The 24168-nt window shown below is 45.4% G+C and overlaps 1 protein-coding gene across 6 annotated transcripts in view; it reads left to right on the forward strand.

The window, feature by feature from the left end:
- Positions 1-24168, forward strand: part of frmd4a (FERM domain containing 4A) — a 371653-nt gene that overhangs the window by 230928 nt on the left and 116557 nt on the right. For all 6 annotated transcript variants that reach the window (XM_069907581.1, XM_069907580.1, XM_069907582.1 and 3 more), the window contains 4 exons: positions 107-199; positions 14718-14802; positions 21691-21747; positions 23908-23930. In XM_069907581.1, the coding sequence (XP_069763682.1) occupies positions 107-199; positions 14718-14802; positions 21691-21747; positions 23908-23930 (258 nt within the window). The remainder of the gene's footprint in view (positions 1-106; positions 200-14717; positions 14803-21690; positions 21748-23907; positions 23931-24168) is intronic.

The raw sequence follows: 24168 nt of genomic DNA on the forward strand, positions 1-24168 counted from the left end.
TGTCCTGTGGTTGGTGGGAGAGTTGGGTGTGTCGACATTGATTTCTTTGCATTAGAATGATCTGAGCTGCTCTAACACTTTCCTACTTTACTCCTCTCTCAACCAGGGCACACTTCAGCTGGCTGCAGTTGGACCGCAGGGTGTTGGAGCATGACTTCCCCAAAAAATCAGGACCGGTCGTCTTGTACTTTTGCGTAAAGTAAGTTGCTTCTGAATTATTTATCACTGATAGGAATCATCCTGTTGAATGAGGAACAGCTTTGTACTGCTCACACCCTGTTCACAAGCTCCTGCAGTTCTATTAAAGGATATCATCTTGTTGGAAAGGGTGCCAAAAAGATTCACCAGCACGTGGCCAAGAATGGAGGACTTGTTATTGAGGGAGCCTGTGTCTTTATTCCATGGGGTGCAGGGGTGATCTTATTGAGGTTTGTAAAACCATGAGGGGCAAGGATAAAGTGAATGCTCGCAGCCTTTATCCTGGAGAAGGTGATCCTGGAATGAGAGGGCATAACTTTGAGAGAGAGGGAGAGATTGATGAGGAATGTAAGGAACGACCTTTTCACTCAGGGGGTGGTCTGCGTCTGGAACAAGAGCCAGAGGAAGCTGAAGAGGAAGGTACAATTATAATATTTGGGTAGACATACGGAGAGGAAGGGTTGAGAAGGAGATGCGCCAAATGCAGGCAAATATGACCATATGCTATAGGAGTAGAAACAGCTGAGTCTGCACCCCGACGAGTCCAAAATGCCAATGGTTGGCATGGATGAGTGAGGCTAAAGGGCCTGTTCTTTACTGTATGACCAGCTGTTACTAACCAGGCGACACTCACGTGCATTTCAAAGTGATCTCCTCTCCATCCCAATACCATGCCTGCATTTATATCGTCACTGAATTTAGATTCTTCTTACACCAGCAGCGGAAGAGTTTAGAAGAATTAAATTTAGAGAGTGGTGAATCTGGAATTCCAGACTCTGGGGAAGTTTGTGGAGGCCAGATCACTGGAGGGAAGGGGGGTGGAGAGCTGGAGGAAAGAAGACAGGGATGGAGAATTGTATCTTTGCTTTATAAAGGACACTGTCCGACCTGCTGAGTTTCTCCCACGCTGTGATTTTACTTCAATAACAGTGTCTGCAGACTTTCGTGTTTTACCCTTCTTGCACTAAAGACCTGCCTGAATAGCATTTCACTCTATATTGTTACAGGTAAAAAGAAATCAGCTCTATTTCAATTCATCTTCACATTTATCCTTGTAGAATGGGAAAATCCAAGGCAAATATTGCCCAAATGGCCCTTGTACCTTCTGCACAATCCCACCCAAAGTACACTTGTAGCAACTTCAAGGTACTGCATTCCATTCTCTTCTTGCCTCTAGATGGTGGTGATGAATAGCTGGGTTTTCTGCACTGATCCCTGCGGTGTCTCAGGAGCTGTTGTCTGTGAAGTTTCTGGAGGGGGGTATATGAGCCAGAACTTCAGCTTCTAACTCCAAACGTATAGTTTCTGCAAGATGCTCTGCAATTAACCAGTAAACATTCTGTTCTCTTGGCTATTTCTGGAGTGGAATCTGGTCTACTCTTCCTCCAGATGTGTTATGAAAGAGCTGTAATTTGGAAATCCTCAGTGGCATCCTTGCTCTCAGCATAAGTGTTCTTGCGTTCATTTGCATACAAGACGTGTCATTTTCTCCAAATTGATGAACAAAAGAGGCAGGTGCAGGAACCATCGCTGTGACCTTGAACTGGAATCCACCGTGCGAAGTGCTCCATGCTACCAGAATTGAATTCATAGTCTCTCTGCTCAACTAATCACCACAGGAAGTTTCAACGGATTGGAGAGCTGAATTAACATTTTGATCAGTGAATCTTTCCCATGTGCCAAAATGCCCATTGTTGCTTGGCTACGTATTTCTACCCTTAGTCAAACAAGTTCAAGTTTATTTGTCATCCAATTAGACAAGCACAACCCGATGAAACAGTGTTCTCCGGTCCACGGTGTAGAAAAGTGCGAAACACACACACATGCACGCGTGCGCGTGTGTGATAAATATATATTATATACTGTGTGTGTGTGTATATGTATATATATATATATATATGATTGTAAATAATAGTTAAGGGGAGTTGATTTCGCAGTTATTCAGCGTGCCCGTGCGAAGAAGCTATTTCTGGTGATGCTGGCTCTCTATGGCTTCCCCGATAGGAGTCGCTGGAAGAAGCTGTGTGCAGGGTGATAGGGGTCCTAAAGGATTTTGCACACCCTCTTGAAACAACTATCCTGGTCAATCCTATTGACGGGGGTGGGGAGGGAGACCCCAGTGATCCTCCTTGCTGCTCTTATGGTCCTGTGGATTGACATTAAGGTGCTGGAGGGACACAGCAGGTCAGGCAGCGGCCGTGGAGAGAGATGGCCGGTCAATGTTTTGGTTTGGGATTTGTATCAAAACTTTCCTGCTGTACCCTTCAGATTTGAGTTCCCTCTCAGCTTTTTCCACTGCAAGAAAATCAGACCCAGCCTCTCCTCATAACCGAAATGCTCCATCTCAGGTAACATCCTGGTGAGTCTCCTCTGCATCCTTACAGTGTAATCACATCCGTCCTCCAGCATGGGGAACAGAACTCACTCTATAGTCCAGCCATGCTGTGATGAAAGTAATCCAGATCTTGGCCAGGTAGGAGCTTTGTAGCATCTGGGTCTTGCCAACTGCACCATTGCCTTTTGCAAAAAGAAGCAGGTGCAGAGTTCAACATGGCCCTTGTTGTCACTGAACCCCCCCAACATCAATATCTCCTTTGGCCTGCTATGCAACTGGAATGGCCACATAAACACTGGCTAAAAGAGCATCTCAGAGGCTGGGTGTTCTGCGAATGTGACCCATCCCCTGACGCACAAAGACTTCCCACCATCAACAAGTCACTAGTCCCGATAACTCTGTCCTTGAGTGTTGTGCAACCACAGTCCAGAAGCCCTGCACCATGTTGGACATAGCCCGCTTCATTGGTTCCCCAACCACTGTCCTAAACACTCCCCCCCTTCCACCACTGGCACACAGTGACTACAGAGTGTACCATCTAAAAAGGGAACTGCAGTTATCTTAGCAGCACCTCCCAAACCTGCTGTCTCTGTCTCGAGTAGGAGGGGAAAAGTAGATGTGTATGATCCAGAGGTGGAGAGGATGAGCTAATTTAAATTCCTGGAAGTCACTATCTCAGAGAAACTTTCCTGGACCCAACACACTAATGGTATCATGAAGAAACCACGTCAGCATCTCTACTTCCTCAGGTGTTTGAAGAGGTTCAATATGACATTGAAAATCTCGGCTCACTTCTACTGATATATAATGGGAAAGTGAGCTGATCGGCTGCATCCAGTGTGGTATGGGGACACCAATACCCCTGAGAGTAAAGCCCTCCAAATGGTGGTGGACACAGCCCAGGACATCACAGGCAAAAACCTCCCCACCATCGGGAACATCTACAGGGAACGCTGCCGTCAGAGAGCAGCAGCAATCATCAAGGATCCACACCACCCAGCACACGCTCTGTTCTCACTGCTGCCATCAGGAAAGAGGTCTCGGTGCCACCAGACTCGCCCCACCAGGTTCAAGAAGAGCTGCTACCCCTCCACCATCAGACTCCTCAACGTCAAGCTCAATCAGGGACTCATTTAAGGACTCTTACTTGTCCACTTTATTGATTTTATTCCTCTTTGTATTGCCCTGTCAGTTTGTTTATATTTATTGCTTTGTTTACATTTCTCTCTTTTGAATGCATATCATTTTCTTGAGTACAGTTTACTCTACCGATAGGTAGAAATTCTGCCTGGCCCACAGGAAAAAAGCATGTGATGTCTGACAATAAATCTGAACTTTGAACTTTGACATCAAGGCCACCACCACTATAGTCCCCCTCCATCCGGATTTGGGAATGTAGTGATGGTTTTTATCGTCACTGGTTCTAAATCCTGCGACGCCCTCTCCCACGGAATATCAAAGCACACCTGCTCTGCAAGCTGCTCATTGTCACGTCCTCCATGACCCCTCTGGGAACCTGCAGATCCTGAAATGTGGATAATTTTTATGAGAACGTAGTGCAGAGTTTGAGGTCTGTGAGACTCAGGAGAGGAATGACACAATTTATTCACAATATTAGGTTTTGTACATTAATCCTCATGCAAAATTTATCATGGTTATATTTTCAAGCTGCCTTAACTTGTGAGGTACAACTGATGTGATTTAGTATTTGAAGAATTGTAATGGCATGGCTTAAATCTGCTGCATTGTAATGACCCACCCATATAAAATTCCATAAATGCTGTCATTATTCCGTAGTCCCCGAAAGGCCAAAGGAGCAGATATCGTCAATCCTTCTCCCAGTCAAGCTTGTAAATAATTTTATATTCCAATTAAGTGCCGTTGTTTAAAGAAAATGATCTGCAAATATCTGACCCCTTGCCATAAATTGCAACCTTTTCAAATCGGTTTTATTGGTCAGGTCGGAACTGTTGATTCTTGCTTTATAAATATTAGTGCAATAGATGAGTGATAATGACCATCTTAGTCAATCTAAAGACACAAGACCTGAATCACACCGACCTTGGCACAGTCTCAAGCAATCAGCAAAAAGAATCCATGTCTTAGATTTGTCTGGTGTGCAGAAATCAGCAGGTCACAAGGCAGTGGACAGTTTTACAGTAAAGGTCTGAAAATCCAGATGCCAAGAATCCGGACCATCTGAGAATCCAGACCTCGAAATACAGACAACCCGAGAACCCAGACTGCTTGGCCACTCTTGGCTTTTCTGTTCATGCATTGCATAAGTGCCACAGATGTATGACTGAGAATCCGGAAAGTATGGACCAGCCCAATCCCTGAGCATTCCAGATTTGAAGATTTAGGCATTGAAAAAGGGATTGCATCTACCAATCCTCGTAGGTGCTGAATATCAGTTTTACTGTCTATAAGCTGCATTGCAGCTTGGAAGAGAGTGGAGGAATGTGCTTTCGCACAGTGGTTCTCAACCTTTTTACACCCACAGACCCAATTAAGTATACTTACAATGTACCACCACGGTCTGAGAGAACAAGCCTCTTCCCAGATGACTAATGGGATTTTTGTTTAATTCTGGTGGGAAATTGTTTTGGGAGTTTTCTGGCTGCCCTTGCTGCTTTTAACAAACGAAGGGCATATAACCCCACATCTCTCCGTTCCTGAACATACAGTATTTTAGAACTGAGTGTAAACACGAAAGTCTACAGTCACTGTGATTATCATTAAAAACATAATCCCGTTTTGTCTGCTTGTCTGCACTCCTCCCAACGCCATTTCTTTTACTCAGGGGCTGCCTGTCTTATGCTCACATCTTAAAGAAGGGCTTAGGCCCTAAATGTCAGTAATATATCTTTTCCTCCAATGGGCGGTGCAAGTCTGGCTGAATTCCTCCAGCATTTCTGTGTTCTTATTTCCATTTTAAAATTGTGTTCTTTAATTTGCTTGGCCTTTCCTCATTTTTCCTGTCTAGATGTCCTTTTGATCCTTGTCGCATTTCACCACACCTACAGGCTTGGTGTCATGGGCAATTGTGGAGATGGTGTACACAAGCCATGTCCACATCATCAGTATATATCAATGGGATGAGGAGACGGTGAAAAAGTGAATTTTCCAGTTGCTTGAGGTTGTGTGATTGGTGAACTAATGGTGCGGCACACCAATTTTAAACCTCTATTTTTTCTCCACCATTACTGATTCTATCCACTTCAGCGTAGATGAATATTTGGACCCATTGGGTGGACACATTTTCCTGCAAAATATGTGCATGCCATGCACACACAAAAGCAGCAAACACACACTTCTGTATTTTCAAACTCCATCTCTCTCTCTCACAAAAACACACACACACAGACATCTGCATTTTCAAACTCCATCTTTCTCTCTGACAAGACCACACATGCACACACACACACACACAGACACACACACACATATCCACCCACCCACCCCTTAACACAAGATGTCACAGTTCCCTCAATCTGCATCTTTTTTCAAACTCGTTCGCAGACTTCCTGTCCATCTGCAGATAGTCAGTCTGTAAATAGCACATGCAGGGGTTAGTGTTAAGAATAATACCAAAGTGGATTTAAACTTGAAGAGGAGAATCAGAATTTCTCATCATGAACATGTATCACAGAATTCATTGTTTTATGACAGCATTATTATGCATTGCAGTTGCAAAATTGGAATAAATTACATTTCCATAAATACACTAGTTTTAAAAAAATAAATAAGTGCAGAAGCCGAGAAGGTGAGGTAGTGTCTGTGGTTCGTTGCCCATTTAGAAAACTGATGGCGGAGGGGAAGAAGCTGTTCTTGTAACATTGGGCATTTGTCTTCAGGCTCCTGGACCTCCTTCCTGATGGTTCCCAAGAGAAGAGAGCATGGCCTGGGTGGTGGGGGTTCTTGAGGACAGAGGCTGCTTTGTTGAGACGCTGCTTCACGTAGATGTTCTCGATGGGGTGAAGATTAATGTGGAGAAAGATTTTCCAAAACAGTTTCTATAATGACCCGACCTCCACGTTTAGCTCCATAAATTGAAGGTTTATTGGATATTCAACCCTCTTCAAATTCTGGGCTCGGTAACACTGCTCTTTCAGGGGCCCTGTCAGCTGATGGCTGTTCCTTCTTGACTGGTGAATTAATCTTTCTGTTGATGCTGGAAAGCAAGGGGGTGACAGGGATAAACTTGCATGTTTCTGTCTATAGAACAACAGGACAGTTTTTAAACAGGGCAGAGCTTACCAAATAAAATTTAACAATAGCTTTCTTATCCCAGTGAACCAGCAGAGAGGGTTGGTTTACATTGGGTGAAACCAGCAAGCCATTTCCAAATATAAATGATTCATGTACTGATTTATTGTCATGTAATAAAAGAAAAATGTAATATTACAAGAAATTGCTTTTAGTCTGCCAGAAGGCAGATCAAGACTCACCATTAGTGTTGCCCCTTACGGTCAGAGAGAGGACTGCCCCCCCCCCCCCCCCCACCCTCAGAGTCACTGAGTGTCCTTGGATTCACCTCCAGCGCTCCCGCAGCCTCCTCAGCCGCACAGACTCAGATTTTGGATTTATTGCCGGAGTTCATACACGAGCGACATCACAATCAGTGTGAGATTCTTTCTCCTGCTTAGGCCAGGCAGAATTACCACTGGTTGATAGTACTCAAGTACACATGTAAACAAAGAAAAATTGTGAACAGATAACAGATGTAAACAATCTGCAATACAGAGAATTTTTAAATAATCAATAAAGTGCATGTCCTTAAATGACTCCAGTTCAAACCATCAGCAACTGGAGCCCAGATTCAAACCTCTAACACGATAAGGAATCCCTCAGTGCCCGAGACCCTTCGGGAGCCCTCCTTGCCTTCAGCCCCCTCTCGAATTCTAGTTCTGACATCTGCTTCCCTTGAGCTAGTTTCCAGCAGTCAGCGGCCTGTGTGGGTTCCTCACCCGCAAAGTGCCAACAGCTCGCCCCCTGTGTGTATCCTTCAGCCACTGAGCTCCTCGCTGGCCCTCAACCGTGGTCACCTCTGCTTTCCCTCCCTGCGCCGGTCCGCTGCTCCCCCGCAGTCTGCAACCCCCTCAAGGCTGTTGCCGAGCACAGACACCACCACCTTGGGCCCAGACCCCCGCAGTCGCAGGATTTTAAATAAACCACTATCGGCTCTTTTAACTGGGCCACTTCAAGCCTGTGTACAGAGCTGTTGGCGGTCAGACCCTGCGGAAGGGGGGCGGGGGGGGGCACTCTGTCTCAGCCCCCCTCCCATTCCTCCGAGTTGGCACCTGTGCTGCTGTTACAGCAGCTCTTGCAGCGCCGCCATTTTTTGAAGGTGAGTTCAGCGAGGAATGGCAGTGAAGCAGAGATGTTCTACAGCAGAATCATTTCATCGGGAACCTGATAGTGATTCATGGACATACAAGAGAGGTAATGCTTTCTCTCAAGCTGACATATTTCACAGCATATGTCTTCATATTTAGCATTGTACATGCCAAATGCATGATTAACCACTCGAAGAACACATCTTCTTAAATCCCTTCCGACTTTGCTTTGATAAATCATCCCGGCAGGAACGATTGCATCTCATCTTTTCAACAGGGTGTCAGAAGGCTACCTGTTTATGAGAGAACTCTGAACAGCGGCAGGGGAGAAATCTATTTCAATTTCAGTGTATACACTCTGTTGTAACATCATCAACCATCTCAGTGACAAAACTCAAGCAAGGGGCTCAGCATGGCCTCGCAAGGGACAAAGTTTTTAAATTTTCTAAACTTTTGGTAACAGGTACAATGGAGACACTGAAGCCACGTACAAGAACAGGAACGTTTTCCTCTATAAGATTTGATCTAGTCCTCGAGTCATGCGGCACAGAATAATAATAACCGAGGCAGCTCTTCCTTGATACACAGGAGCAGCCACCCAGCAATGGATTATTACATCATTTCAGCTTGAGCTCCTGCCAGCAACGATAACACTCAGTAACTTCATCAGAGTCGGATATGATTGAAACGGAACCATCGTAACTATTACTTATCTTGACACCCGTGTTAGATCCTGGTGCCTCTTTTCTGCAGAAGTGGTTTGTTTCTCGGTCCATTTCCCAGTGTTGTTTCCAGACTCCACTTCAATTTATTTTAATTTATTGCTTAATTTAGCATTTATTAGTCAGTTTTCAGAAGGAAGATTTATTCTTCTGTGGCAACTTTCACAGGAACTAAATGACCATTACAAGGTTTTGACCCAGAAGGAAGCCATTCAGCCTATCGTATCTGTGCTGGTCATAGTGGGACTTTCTGCTTATTCCTTGAAGAAGGGCTCAGGCCCGAAATGTCGGCAGTGTATCTTTGCTTTTTATGGATGCTGAAAAGACCATTCCTCCAGCATTCCAGTGTGTGTTTACTACAATCACAGACTTCCGTGTTTCAACCACTTTCTAATCCAGCTCCACCTCCAAGCCCTGGGTCTGCAGCCTTGAAAGTCTGTCTTCAACTTCAGCAGGTCCTCACTTAACGTTGCTGAGACGTTCTTGGAAAGTGCTACATTAAATGAAACCAATTTTATATCACGGTAAAATACTGAAGTATTTACTTTTTTTCTCATCAATGAAATGACATTGAACGAAATGAATTTATTCAAGGCCTTACTGTGCATCCCCACTGTTTAAATATGGGGAGGGGTTTCTGCCTCCACAACCCCTTCAGACAGTGAGTTCCAGACTCTGGGTGGGGGGAAATGTTTCTACACCATTGATCCAGTCCTTCCACCAATCATTTAAAATCTCTTCCCCCTGGTTTCTGACCTACTCACCGGCACCAGTTAAGTCACCGGCACATCTTTAGGATTTGGGATGAAACCGGAGTACTTGGGAGAAAGCCACACCATCACGGGGAGAACATACAAACTCACCAAAGTCTTGATGCAACCTGGGTCACTGGAGCTGTGATGGTATGAGCCACGTTCACAACCCTCTGCAGTCTTGGGTGGAGCAGTTCCCGTCCCACACAGCGACGCACCCTGACAGGATGCTTTCAGTGGTGCATGTCTAGATGACATGCCACATTTCCACAAGCCTCTGATGAAGTAGAGGCACCAGGTGTAAATCAGCCATGATTATTTGGACAGTGGAGTAGGCTGAATGGGCAGTGTGGCCTTCTGCTCCTTACTTCGGATGAGTTTTGCTGAGCTGGAACTCACCATGTCCTTGATCATCAAAACTTCATGGTCCTGATTTCAAACATAGGAACATCTTCTGCTGCAATGTTGGATATACAGACTTTCCTCCCCATTCTAAATCATACTTTTCTTTAATGTTTCTGTGTCATGTTTTTGTTTCATTTTTCCCACTTCCTGTTACTTTAGGTCAATGACATTTCACCACAGTCGGGCAAAACAGGTTTTGGTTCAGTTGAAATCCGTCGACGAAATAGCACTGTGTAGTCCCGATCCGGTGATGTATGGCTCCAGTATCTTGCCTGATGTTTAAACATTTTATTTACAGCCTGGTAGAAGTCGATTTTAGCCATTTAAATCTGTGCCAACCAGTTACACCCAAATTAACCTTCAACCCCTAACGTTTTGAGGATTGGAGGAAACCCTTGCAGATACGGGGAGAACGTACCGACTGACTCCTTACAGGATTCCAAACTGTATCTGAGCTTCGGTTGCCGATGATTTAAACTGAACAGAAGTCCTATGCGGCTGCAAGGATCACAGGAATGCTGGTGGAAAATCTACGGACACTCAGTGACTCTGGGGGGAACTCTCTTTTGCTTCTCTGTGATAGTACAGATCTATCACCAATGTACATAGTGTATATAGTTACTGTATCTAGACTGTGCTTACAGCGATTGGCTGAGAGCTAAGCCACACCTATTGTTTGGGCCTTAAAGGGTTGTGTCCCTAGCCAGGTCGGATCATTCCGGACTGGTCGGCCACCTGTGAAGAGCTCCGGTCTTTTGCTAATAAAAGCCTTGGTTTGGATCAACAAGTCTTTGGTTCTTTCGACGAGCTCTACATTCTCCTTCTCTGACTTTAAGAAGCGTCGGGCAATGATAGGAGCGAGTCTTTGTCTGCAGACAGACAACAGGCAATTTTGTGTAATAATACACTTTGGTTTTATTACATGACAATAAATAGTATATGATCTGAAATGAATAGATAAGATAGAAGTTAGGAAGTTGCTTCCACTGGCAGGTGAGACTCAAACTAGGAAGAAAGGAGAAAAAGTTTAAAGGGATGTGAGCCAAATGCAGGTGAATGGGACTGGCTTGGAATCGCACCTGGTCAGCATGGATGAAGGGCCTGATTCTGTGCTATACATCCATGAGAAGAGCCATTACAAAATGGGTGTATTTGAGAAGCTCTGGAGGTTGACCGTCACAAGTGATTCCAGTGAGCTAAAAACACGATGCTGGAGAAACTCAGCAGGTCAAACATTATGGAGCAAAGATAAAGATTTTGTTTTGGGCTCGAACCATTCATCAAGGTTTTATCTTTGCTATATGAAGTGCACCGTTTGACCTGCTGAGTTTCTCCAGCGTGTTGTGTTTTTACGACAAGGGCGGCAACAACAGACTTTCCTGCTTTATTCTAGTGCGCTTGTGGGCTGCATTGAATGAGCTCAGTTCCTAGTCGAAGTGTAGGGCAAGCAATTACATCACCATTGTGTGGTGTGCTGCACCCTCTAGTGTGCAAATGGGAGAGACACTGGGTCCTTTCAATGCACTTGTCCTTCACAGCACGAGGTAAGAAAACATCAGCAATTAAGCTTGAGGCTTTAATGAATTATTTTGAATTACAAATAATGACATTTAGCCAGTGAGCATTTAGCAGGTGCTGAGGTGATACAGATACAAACAGCCAGAGTTTGGGATCATTAGTCCAAAGCTGGATTTCCACCACAGTAGCAGGAGAACTTGTGTTCAACTCATTAAATAAATCTGGGATTAGCCTTGGTACAGACAATCATCCAGCTACCACAAGGTCTGAGCAGAGTGGTACACTGTTGGACCTGCTGAGTTTCTCCAGCCTTGTGTTTTAACTTCAATCCGTGTGTTTTCCTCAGGTATATAGAAATGATAGGTTTGAAGGATATGGGCCAAACACAGGCAAACTGCCACTGTAAATATTTATCTTTTTTCCTCTCTTGTAATTAATACTGTTGTTTGTTAGTGCATTTTAGACACCTGAGTTGGTGCAGCAAGTAAGAATATTCTCTCCATTGTATTCCATTAAATGACAACAAACAGATGGGATTAGGTTGGGTAGAACACATTGGGCAACACGATGAGGTGCCAGTTTCCATGCTAAGCCCAGCTCCTACTTCTTCCTCAGTTCACAATTAAGGGTGAACTATAAATACTGCCATGGACAGTGTTTTTGCCCTGTGAATGACTCGCCCAGATTGCCAACTGAGTCAGCACTAGTCCCAATTAGTTTGAGTTGGGACGAATGGCCCCTTCCATGATGAGAAGCTCTATGCTCCAGGGATACGGGCCTAGAGTGGGAAAGTGAGATTTGCATGCATAGGCGTCAGGGTCAGCAGGAACAAGGTGGCTGGAGAGCATTGGTGAAACTGTTGGTTGTTTACCACAATTCGCTGATGCCTTGTTCACCGTTACTGATGTGAGTTTTTAGTTACTGATTTATTTAATTGAACCTTAATTCCCTAGGGAGCTCCTGTCCCTGGATTCGTGTTCCAGTAATAAAATCAATTTGTGATGCCGCCGCTGCCATTTGACACTCGTTTCTTGAGAGTTGGAGAGTTTATTGTGTACTCTCCCCACTGTGATGTTAAGCATCAGGCATCAATTTTTCAGCGTTAACAGACGGGCCAAATGAGTGTGGAAATTTTAGTCCTCCCGATATACAGGTTTAGATACACGTTTGAACGAAATATGTTTTTGTACACTCTGTAACACTTTAGTGAACTGATTTAAATTATCACGCAGTCTTAACAGTCACAGAACCAGGCAGCACAGAACAGGCTCTTCAACCCAACTCGTGCATTTCTTCCCTGTCCTTCTAAGTCCCTCCTATTCATGTACAGTAAAACCCCTGGTATCCAGCACCTATGGGGATTGGTAGATGCTGGATAAGTGTATTTTCTGGTTGCTTGAGACTTACTCTTACTAGAATGCCTAACTAATACACCTGCATTAAGAATATACAGTTTAAAAGACAAAAATATTATTCTGTACTTACACTGCACAAACTTCACTTGTACGAATATATAAACCTTAAAGCATTTTACTTTATTTTCAGTTACATTTTTTGAAAACATTTAACTGTCACCGCATCTGCAGGTTCCTCCCCCTCCACGGAGCCAACAATAACATTATAGATAATTAACCCCTCCCAGGTTTACAGATAAACCTTACTAATATACTTTAAAATATACTAATAAAAATAAAGACTCTTACTAAGCAGGGATAAGGAGACACTTTACCCATCGAAATTCTGACTCCATAGCTGAACGGGTATTTCGTTTAAAAAGCTACAATAGTATAGATGATGTTAAATTAGAAAGATAATAAATGCAAAATGTAGATATTAAATATTCAGTTACCATCATGCAGCTGTTATAGCGCCAGCAACCCGAGTTCGAATCCCGCACTTCCAGTAAGGAGTTCATACGTTCTTCCCATGTCTGCGAGGGTTTCCTCCAAGGTCTCCGTTTCCTCCCGTCCTTCTAAACGCATGGGCTGGAAGGCCCTGTTACCATGCTGTTCATCTAAATTTAAATTTAAAGAACAAAAGGTAGTGAAATGATTAACATACAAGGTTTAATCACCTCTGTTCCCAATCTATGCTTTGTTGAAAAGGAAAGGGTCACACATGATGCATGGGTGAATAGGGTTGTGAAGAAGGAGCTTTGCTCACTGGCCTTTGTTGGCCAAGGTATTGAGTATGAGGTTAGGATGTCATATTACAGCCCTACCATACACCGGTGAGGCCACAAAGAATATTGTGTGCAGTTCTGGCAACCTGGAAAGAATGCAAAAGAGATTCACCTGGATGTTGTCAGGAATTGGGGGGCTCAGTTACAAGGGGGGATTGGATCGACTGGGGCAGGAGGGTGAAGAGTGACCTTTTAGATGGTTATAAAATTATGAGGACCAGAGATAGGGAAGATAGTTGCAGTCTTTTTCCAAGGGAAGGGTAATTTTAAACTAGACCTCACAGATTTAACCCTTTGGACTCCAGCCATTTTTTAACCTTTCATAATATATACTCTGGACTGGGTCCTTGGGTAAACCACAGTCGGAACCAGCTGGTTGTTGGGTATAAAACTAGTCCTGACAAACAAGAACACGGACTATATGTGGGACATGGAACCCAAACGGTTAAGTTGAGTGGGGCAATATTTAAAGGTTATCTGAGAGGTGCTTGCAAAAGGTGGTAGGTACGTGGACCGAGCTGCCAGAGGAGGTGGTAGAGGCAGGTATAATCACAATGTTTAAAACCATTTGACAGATATGTGGATGGGAAAGAAACCCTCAAGTTTTTTTTATTTTGACCACGTGCCTGTCCAAGAAACTGTTAAATGCCAATAATGTTCCACCCTCCACCACCATCCTGGCAAAGCATTTCAGGCCCCCACAACTCTCTGTGTAAAAGAACTTATGCCAGATGTCTCCGCAAAACTTGTACTTTGTACATCACATTTAGCACAACGCTGTTACGGCACCAGCGACCGGGGTTCATATTGTCTGTATGGAGTTTGTAAGTTCTCCCCGTGACCTATGCGGGTTTCCTCCGGGTGCTCCTCCCAGTAGATTCACTGGGTGTATTTGGGTGGCACGGGCTCGTGGGCTGGAAGGGCTTGTTACTGTGCTGCATGTCTACATTTAAAATTCTTCTGCTGTCCAACTCACTATAAGACGCCACGTAGACAGGAATTGTAGCTACAATGAGGGTAATCATTGGTTTATCCGCCAATAGGCATCTAGCAGGTTGGTGCCTGCTCATTTTCCCCTTCTGCTCTTGAGTGTTCCTGGTTGAGCCAAGGTGTTTTAAATCAAATAAGAATTATGGAAGTCATTTGTTTGACTTCAGTCCTCAGAGGCAGCCGGAGGGATCTTGGGAAGTGGTGGGCAACTCAGCGAGGGTTTTTACAAAGAAAAGGGTAATTCCTTTCTGACTCAGCTCCTGGTTATTTTTACAGGTTCTACATCGAGAGCATCGCTTATCTGAAGGACAATGCCACCATTGAACTCTTCTTCCTGAATGCCAAGTCTTGCATCTACAAGGTAGGGAAGTGAAAACCCTCCGTGTTACAGTCCGCCACAAGCAAAATCGCACAGGTGCTGGATACCAGAAATAAGGCCAGGAAACACTGGAAAGGCTCGGCGGGTCAGGCAGCATCAGTGGAGAGAGAACGGGGCCTGAGGAAGAATTGTTTTAGCCCAGAGCCATAGTGGGCTGTAGAGCCTGTTTCTGTTCTAGTTTCCCTGAGCACATAGGCAGGAGTTAGTGATTTTAACCTTTCAACCCTGCTCCGTCACTCATGGTCAAGGGTCCTCATTTACCTCTGTGCCATGTCCCTGCACTGTCTTCATGTGCTCCAGTCCCCAAGTCTCCAGAATACGATGAGATTCATAAAGCACACAACAGGCCCTTCGGCCCAACTTCTCCATGCCAACCAAGTTGATATTGTGGGTTAGTCCCATTTGCTGGTATTTGGCTCATATCCTTCTCAACCCTTCCTATCTCTATTGATCTCTGATTTGAACAAATTCAGTGAGTGAGCCTCCAGAACTCCCTTAGCAGGGTAGAGAATTCTAACAATTCACCATCCGTTGAGTGGAGATTTCTCCTCGTGTTATTCCTTTGCTTCCAAATCTCAGGCAAAACACCCTTCCTGCAGACACTCTCTTAAAGCTTGTGATGGGCTTTAGTAATGAAGAACAGTAGACCCTGATGTGGCAAAAGCCATTCCTCTTTCACCAGAAGCAATGAGAAACCACAGGCTGTTTGGAGAACACATAGAAAACACCAAACATTGAACCTATAAAAATTATAATGAAAATGAGTTTATTGTCTTACACATTGCACAATGTACACATGCACTGAAATTCTTACTTGCTGCAGCTCAACAGGTACTTATAAAGGGAAACTATAATAGTAAAATAATTGAATTAAATTAGAAGAGACAATAAATACATAGTATTCGCAGAGCAATTCCCAGTGCACAAAAATGTGACTTGCCATCGTGCAGACTGTCCTTCTGTGGTGTCAGAGCAGCCCCCGATTAGTTTAACAAGGGGAGGTTCAAGAGCCCGATCGCTGTTGGAAGATCAGTAAGTTTGCAGATAATACAAAGGCTGGAGAAGTTGTGGATGGAGCTGAGGGTTGTTGAAGGTTACAACAGGACAGAGGCAGGATGCAGAGTTGGGAGGAAAAGATGGAGTTCAATCTGGATAAGTGTGAGGTGATGCATTTTGGAAGGTCAAACATGAAGGGTTAATTGTCGAATACTTGACCGTGTGGAAGAACAGTGTGACCTTGGGGTCCAAATTCATAGATCTTTCAAGGTCGCTCCGCAGATTGATAAAATAGTTTAAAAGACCGATGGTCTGCTGGGATTCATTAGACGGGGGATTGAGTTCAGGAGTCGTGAGGTAATGAGGCAACTCCACAAATCTCTGGTGAGACCACACTTGTGTTCAGTTGTGGTCACATTACAGCGAGGATGTGGAAGCTACGGAGAGGAACAGAGAAGATTTACCAGGATGTTACCTGGATTGGAAAATAGATTTTATGAGACAAGGTAAACAGAGCTGTGGCTTTTCCCTTTGGAGTAAAGAAGGATGAGAGGGAACTTAATAGCGGACTACAAGATTACGAGAGATAGATAAGGTGGACAGCCAGCACCTTTTTCCCAAGGCAGGAGTAGCAAAGACCAGAGGACATGTGTACAAAGTGAAGGGAGGAAAGTTTAGGGGAGACATCGGGGTAAGTTCTTGACACAGAGAGTTGTGGGTGCCTGGAATGCCTTGCCAGGGGTGGTGGTGGAGGCTTGTACAACAGGGATATTTAAGAGATTCTTGGACAGGCAAATGGATGGAATAAAAATGGAGGATTATGAGGTAGGGAGGGTTTTGTTTTGATTGGTAGGTATATATAAGTTACCACAGCGTCGTGGGCCAAAGGGCCTGTACTGGGCTATAATGTTATATGTTCTATTTTCTATGAAACTGTTTTTAACCAAGAGATGCTGGTTTTCAGGTTTCTGTACCTTCTGTCTGAAGGGAGCAGTGAGAAGAGGTTGTGACCAGGGTGATGTTGGCTGCCTTCTTGAGGCAGGGCCTCACATAGATATCTGCAGTGCATGCGCTAAACTCCCACCCCAACTCCACCTCCCCCATAAAGCTTACAGTGCAAATCGTTTTCATCTTTAAACTGCTATCCTGGTATCCTGGGGTGGTGTGAGACAGTAATCTAATCTTCTGGGTTTCGGTGGTGATTTAGGATATCTGTACTCCTGGATTGGATTACAGGCTTGTAATTGTTCCCAGTATTCACTGAGTGCATGGCAAGGAATTTAATTTTAAAGAGGGCTGTTGAAAAGTGTTACTACAAGCCAATTTGCAACACACAAAAGTGCTGGAGAAACTCCTTTTACAGCAGCTCTCAGTAAAGAGGTTAGACCCTATCGCTCACAAAACAGGCCTTGGCTTAACTTATCTGTGCTGAACCTAATGCCGAAGGTAAACTAAAACTTAGTTGCTTGCATTAATAATGATTATTGACCTGAATGATGCCCTCGTGATTTTTTTGACCTCTGAGTGGTCCCTCCTCAATGTCCTTCGCTCCAGGGTGAGCGATTGAAGCCTATCCAGCAGATCCCAGGAACCTGATCTGCACCCTTTCAAGTTTAATGTCATCTTTCCTTTCGCTGGGTGACCAAACTTTGCATAATACTGCAAGTGTGGTCTTAGCAACATCCTGCATATATATACAGCTACTCAACTTGTCAGTCCTTCAGAATCAGAATTTATTGTCTTGTCGTGAAATTCATTGTTTTGCGGCAGCGTCACAGGTGCAAGTGATGCTATAAATTACATTTAAAATAAATAAATGTAAAGGAAGAGAAAGTGCGGCTGTGCCTGGGGTTCACTGTCTGTTCAGGAATCTGACGGCGGAGGGGAAGAAGCTGTCCTGTGCTGTTGGGTGCTCATCTTCAGGTTCCTGTACATCCTTCCAGATGATAGAGGACATGGCCTGGGTGGTGGGGGCCCTTGAGTAGACTTTCTTGAGACATCACCTCTTGTAGATGTTCGTAATGGAGCAAAGACTGGTGCCCGTGATGGCGCTGGCCGAGTTCACAACCCTCTGTAGCCTTTTCCAGCCCCGTGAATTGGCAGACAGTGATGCAGCCAGTCGGAATGCTCTCCATGGTACACCTGTAGAATTTGCAGAGTCTTCATGACGTACTGATCTCCTCAAACACCTCACAAAGTATAGCCACTGGCGAGCCTTCTTTGTGATTGCATCAACGTGGAGGCCACAGGACAGATCTTCAGGGATGATGTTCATTTCCTATGCCAACTGCATGTCTCATTCAATTTGAGAGTAGCAGGTTGTAAACACTTCTGCAAGTGTAAGGTTTCGATTTGAGCACTCAACAGATCAGGTAGCATCTGTAGAGAAACAGCCAATGTTTCAGGTCATAACCCCTTCATTCGAAACATTCACTACGTCTTTCCCTTCTACCTGACAACAAGTCCTTCATACATCTGCTCTTCTTCATGTTCTATGTCTAGATCACTGATCATGTGAATCAGAATAAGAATTTATTGTCATGAACAAGTCATGAAAATCATAGTGCAAACATTCATTTGTAACCACCTTACAAAATAAATAAATAAAAACAGAGTCCAAAAAGTCAAAGTGAGGCACCTGTAGAAGTTTTCAAGAGTCTTCATGACGTACTGATCTCCTCAAACACCTCACAAAGTATAGCCACTGGCGAGCCTTCTTTGTGATTGCATCAACATGGAGGTTCAAGGACAGATCCTCAAAGATGTTGACACCAGGAATTTGAAGTTCTTGAACCTCTCCACTGTTGAGCCCTTGATGAGGACTGGGTCATATTTTCCTAACTCCTCCTGAAGTCCACAATCATCTCTTTGGTTTTGCTCATGTTGAGTCCATGGTTGTTATTGTACCACCTCTCAACGAGCTGGATCTATCTCCCTCCCGTACTCTTCCTCTTTGCCATTTGTGATTTTGCCGACAACTGTGGTGTCATTGGTAAATTGTAGATGGCATTGGAATTGTGCCTAGCCACACAGTCATGGGTGTATAACAAGTAGAGTGGTGGGCTAAGCCCACATCCTTGGGGTGTCCCTGTGTTGATAATCAGTGAGGAGAAGACATTTTCACTTCGCACTGACTGTGGCCTGCTGATGAGGAAGTCAAGGATCCAGTTGCAGTGAGGGTACAGAGGCCCAGGGTTTGTAGCTTCTTGACCAACACTGAGGGAATCCTGGTGTTGAAGGCTGAGCTGTAGATTATGAAGAGCAGCTATATGTATGAGAATGGAGAACGAGATTTCGTCCCGTTCTCTGTGACAGGCCCCTTGAAATAATGAAGCACACAAAGGCTCATGGAGGGGAATGTGGGCCACTGAGGGGAACATGATCAACAGTCCTATTCTCAGCATTGTTTCAAATTCTTCCATGATCTCAGCCTATTCCTCTTCCCCAGACTTATCTCTGTAATCATCTTCAGACCTAGAAAATCCCCATCTTGATAAAGAATCCTGACCAGAAACTCTTCTCCCATGGGTCCTCTCTGGCCTGCTGAGTTACTCCAGAAATTCCTTGTCTGCTCGAGATTCCAGCATCCCCAGCATTTGTGTTTCTCTATATTAATAAGGAGTTGGATGTGTCTGTACTGCAGTGATTCTCAACTTTTTTAGTCTCAGGTCCACCTTGCTTTCAGCCTAACATACTATTGCCCACTAGTGGCAATGACTGAAGAATATTTTCAACTCTTTATCTAATTTAAAGTATTTTATTTAACATTTTTAAAGACTCACATGGAAGCCATGGCCCACTGGTCGAGAATCAAGGGGATATGGGGATATGGAAGGAAATCAGGAATAGGGGACTGAGGTCATATGATCAACCATGATCGTATTGAATGGAGGTTTATGTTTGAAGGGCTGAATGGCCTTCTCTAGCTCCTATTCTCTGTGCTTCCAAGGAATGGCAAGGAGCACTGCATGCTGGGAGATTCTCTGTGGAACTGACGGAGAGAGTGGAGCACGTTCCAACTCCATTGGTCAGGGACTCAGGGTTTCAGGAATTAATTCCTGAAACAATTCTCAGTAAATGAGACTTCGTCGCAGGCCTATCTGGCCAGCAGCCAAGTGCATGCTTTCTCCTGACTTAAACAGGTATGAGAGGGATTTGGGATTTTGTGGACATCCTTTTGTCTGCAGTCCCATGGGTATCAGAAGCTGAATCTGCCAAGAAAGTCCTGGTGTCAAGTTTTGTACTGAGCAAGGCTTCCAACTAGACAATTTCCCCATCTCCAACCTGTTTCCCCAATACCAGTCACTGTTGGATCATCTTTCTTTTAAAATATTTTTATTGATTTTAATAAAGAACTGACACAAAAAGGCACATTTCAATATGATAATATGGACAATTAAACAAATGAAATGAGACATTCCGTATATCACTTACATACATAAATTGTATATCATATCCATAATTCATATTCTAAATAGTATATACATTTATTGGGAAAAAAAACCTTAAAATATAAAAAGGAGGAAAGAAGAAAATAGTAGAGGAGAAAAACTGAAACCCCGCACCTAACCGCATGGCCAGATGCTCGATATGACTGATACTGTTGGATCATTTAAAAAAGTTTAAACCTGAGGCAGATTTTTTGTTGACAAGGCCAGACTTAATTGACACAAAGAATAGCATTTTCATTTAATAGTCAGCACTGTTACAGCGCCAGCGATCGGGACAAGGGTTCAAATCCTGTGCTGACTCCAAGAACTTTGTATGTTCTCCCCATGTCTGCGTGGGGTTTCCCCCAAGGCTCTGGTTTACTCCCACCGTTTGAAATGGACTTGGGGTTGTTGGTCAATTGGGTGGCACAGGCTCATGGGGCAGAAGGGCCTGTTACCATGCTAAATTTTAATTTCATTGACTTTAAAAAAAATTTTGAATATGATCTATCTTTTGAATTTATGATCTCTTTAATTAATGTAAGCGGTCATAGCTTTTTTTCCTTCGGGAAACCCCTGTTGGGCTGGAGCAAGGAAGAATTGGAGTGCATGTGCAGATTTCTACACAGTGTATGACAATAAACTCGCTCTCATTAGGCGGCTCAGTGGCGGGTACCCACGGATGCAGCAGTGTCTGCCCCTCTGATTAATGTTCCTCATAGCCAGGCTGGAGTGGTTGGGAAGCTGCCCCTCTCCAACACAACTGTTCGCAGACCCTCTGCTGTGTCTCGACTGGGTCTGGGCTGTTTCATCGACACTGGGCTGGGGGGCGTTAATTCAATGGAACTCACTGAAGAACAATCCTCTGCCTTGTGCGATTGGGGGGGGGGGGGAGAGGAACAGTGAGGTTTTATTGGGGGGGGGAGAGAAGGAGTAGCTGCGGCTGCCCGGTCAGGGAGAGGTGAGGGAAGAGACCCTCGTGGGTGTTGCCCAACTCAGCCTGGAGCTCCGGCCGGCTTTGTGCAAAGAGGGCGCCGTCATCTGAGAGGGTGGGGCGCGGAGCCCCCCCCCCCCCCCCCCCCCCCCCCCAACCTACTCCTTCTCACCCTCTCCCCACCACCCCTGCCCCTTCCGGAGAGCCGGCCACTGCAGAGTGGGCGGTGGGATGGGACCCATCCCCCCTCCACCCGGGACTCAGTTCCGGCATTCGTGCCCGTCCCGTTGGAGACTCCCTGCGCCCCGCTGGACCGGGGGGAGGGGGGGGGGGGGGTTGCCTTTTGTTTCTGCGCCCTGCCCCGAGCAGCGATCAGCAGGTCCCCGCCTTCCCGCAGCTCACTCCGAATGAAAGGTCCCGTTGAAGCGAGGGCGCGTCGGGGGAGGGGGGTGGGTGCGGGGGGCCGGCCCCCTCATGTCCCTCGCTGAGACTTGTTCATTCCTCCTGCAGGAGCTGATTGAAGTCGACACCGAGGCCATTTTTGAACTGGCAGCCTACATCCTGCAGGTAAGGGCTTTAAACGGGACCCCCGGTCTGTTCCTGCCCCCCCCCCCCCCACCACCACCCCGGGGCAGGGAGGAGGCTGAGCCGGGACCCTTCAATCAGGTCGGGTCGGCGGCCGCGCTCTGGTGCTTCCCGTGCAAAAGGAGCGCTTCCACCGTGACGGCTGCGGGTGGTTTGCCCACCCTCCCCTGGGAAACCCCCCCTGCCCCCCGGCCCATCCAGCACCGAGAGAGAGGGACATCCTCTCGCTCCATCTTCCCCCTTGAAGTTGCCACCCAGTGAGCTGAGAGCAATCAATGCGGAGAATCTCTATCCCCCCACCCCGGGAAAGGGGACGGGGTTTGAGGGTCGTGGCCGAAGCAGATCGTCTGCGAAGGACCCCCACGGTGCCAAGATTTTGTGGGATCTGTGCCTGGAGCTCAGCACCGATACTGTTCTCTTCTGTGTTCCCTGTCTATGCCTGGCCCCCATCCTGAATCTGCAGCCAAGCTCCCATTCATGACCCTGAGTCCATGTAGTCGGTTATTACCTTCTAATCAGGGCATTTGCTTCTGCTCAATGTACAGTTAAAAAGGAAGGTTCATGGGATGATCGGTTTAATTGAAGTGATTAATGTCCAGGAATTTGGCAACAGAACAATCGGACCGATCAAGAAGGGGCTTGGTCAAGGAGGTTCATTTGCAGAACCATTCACGGCAGTGAATTGTTGAGCACAGACCGACTATTTTCCCATCACTGTTTCCATCCGAGAGTAATACAAGAGGCCCACAGGTGTAGCTTTTAATTTATGGTTTGAAGTGGGTTTTAACTTAGGGTGTTAAACGTGTTTTAAGTGGACATGTAAAATCTCTTGAAATTATGACTGGATCTGTTGAGGTTCCTCGCAACCTCTCAACACACCTTTTACTACTTCAGGGGCACTTTGCCCAATGATCACAGGGGGAGGCTGGATATCAATTTATTGGAAACCGTTAATGATCAGAACTGGGGAAGGGTGGAGAGAAGAGGGTTGGAGATAGAAAGAGGGTCATGGGGAGAGGGGCAGTAGTGACTGAGTGGCAAAAGGGATGGTGGTGCAGGGTGGCACGGTTAGTGTCACAGTTAGCGCAACACTTAGACTGCCAGCGGTCAGGTTCGAATGCAGTGATGTCTTTAAGGAGCTCCCTATGTCTGCGTGGGTTTCCTCCAGAGACTCCGCTTTCCTCCCACCTTTCAAAATGTACCGGGGGTGTAGGTCAGTTGGATGTATTTATGTGGCATGGGGTGGAAGGTCCTAGAACCGTGCTGTATGTCTACATTTTATTTAATTTAAATTTTTTTAATTTATCTGCTGAATCTTAGTTAGCCCACACCCATAATCCTTTATTTTCCTGCAACCACGTGGCAGTCCAAGAGTCTTTTAAATCTATTGTACCAGCTTCGACCACCACCCTGGCCATACATTCCACACACCTACCCCTCTGTGGGGAGGGGGGGGGGGGAAAGAACCTCCTCTAAACTTTCCACCACTCACCTTAAACAAATATCCACTATTTCCTTTTGTTGGCCCAGGAAAAACTATTGAACCTTAAATTATTATAACTTTTATGATTAATCAAGGCTCATCTGGAATGGATGGTGAGAGAACGTCATCTAGTGTTAGACAAATAGAAGGATGGAAGGCATTTGATGTTACAGGACCAGCTCTCCTGTCTCACTCTCACTCCACAACCCCAAAACTTATAGTTAACACTTAAGCACAGGCTTGTCGTTTCTGGGCAAGACTCCGCAAGAAGATGACAGAACGGGGTTTATTTCCTACCACCCACACTATTCACACTTGCCTAATGTGGCGAAGCCTGGTCACTCATGGTAACTGCATAGTGTGTGTTCCATTCCACTGACTGCCCTCAAGAGTCAGTAAGTTCCAGTGGAGTCCGTGGTACAAATCTGTAGAAGGAGCAGAGCCCAAGGCTGGGTTCCAGTCAGTTCATGTATGAGCCAGGATTACCTCATGAATAGACAGACAATAATTTGCTCAGAAGTGGGTCAGCCCACAGTCAGAAGCCAAAGCAGAGAGAGAGAGGTGCAGTTCAGTTGCAAGGCAGCCGGAACTGCTTGGATTATATGGGGAGGTTCTTTGTTTGTGAGTGATTAACATTCTGCTTCTTCCATTCTTTGCAGGAAGCTAAAGGCGACTACTCAAGGTAAGCCTGACCGGGAGCCACGGCCATTTCCTTCCATCACTTGCTGGAATGTGCTCTTCACTAGGTTGACCAGTGAAGACATTAGTGGAGGGTTTTGTGAGACTTTGTTTGTCATCGTTGATTGAGTTGACTTTCCTCCTTTGTGTTTGCGATGAGCCCTGATGCTGTTCAAGGAAGGGGATAGAAGCAGACCCCAGGTTACGTCAGGAGACCTGTCTACAAACTGATTTCTCCACAA

The sequence above is a fragment of the Narcine bancroftii genome, chromosome 13 (assembly GCF_036971445.1).
Source record: "Narcine bancroftii isolate sNarBan1 chromosome 13, sNarBan1.hap1, whole genome shotgun sequence".
Classification (NCBI taxonomy): Eukaryota; Metazoa; Chordata; class Chondrichthyes; order Torpediniformes; family Narcinidae; genus Narcine; species Narcine bancroftii.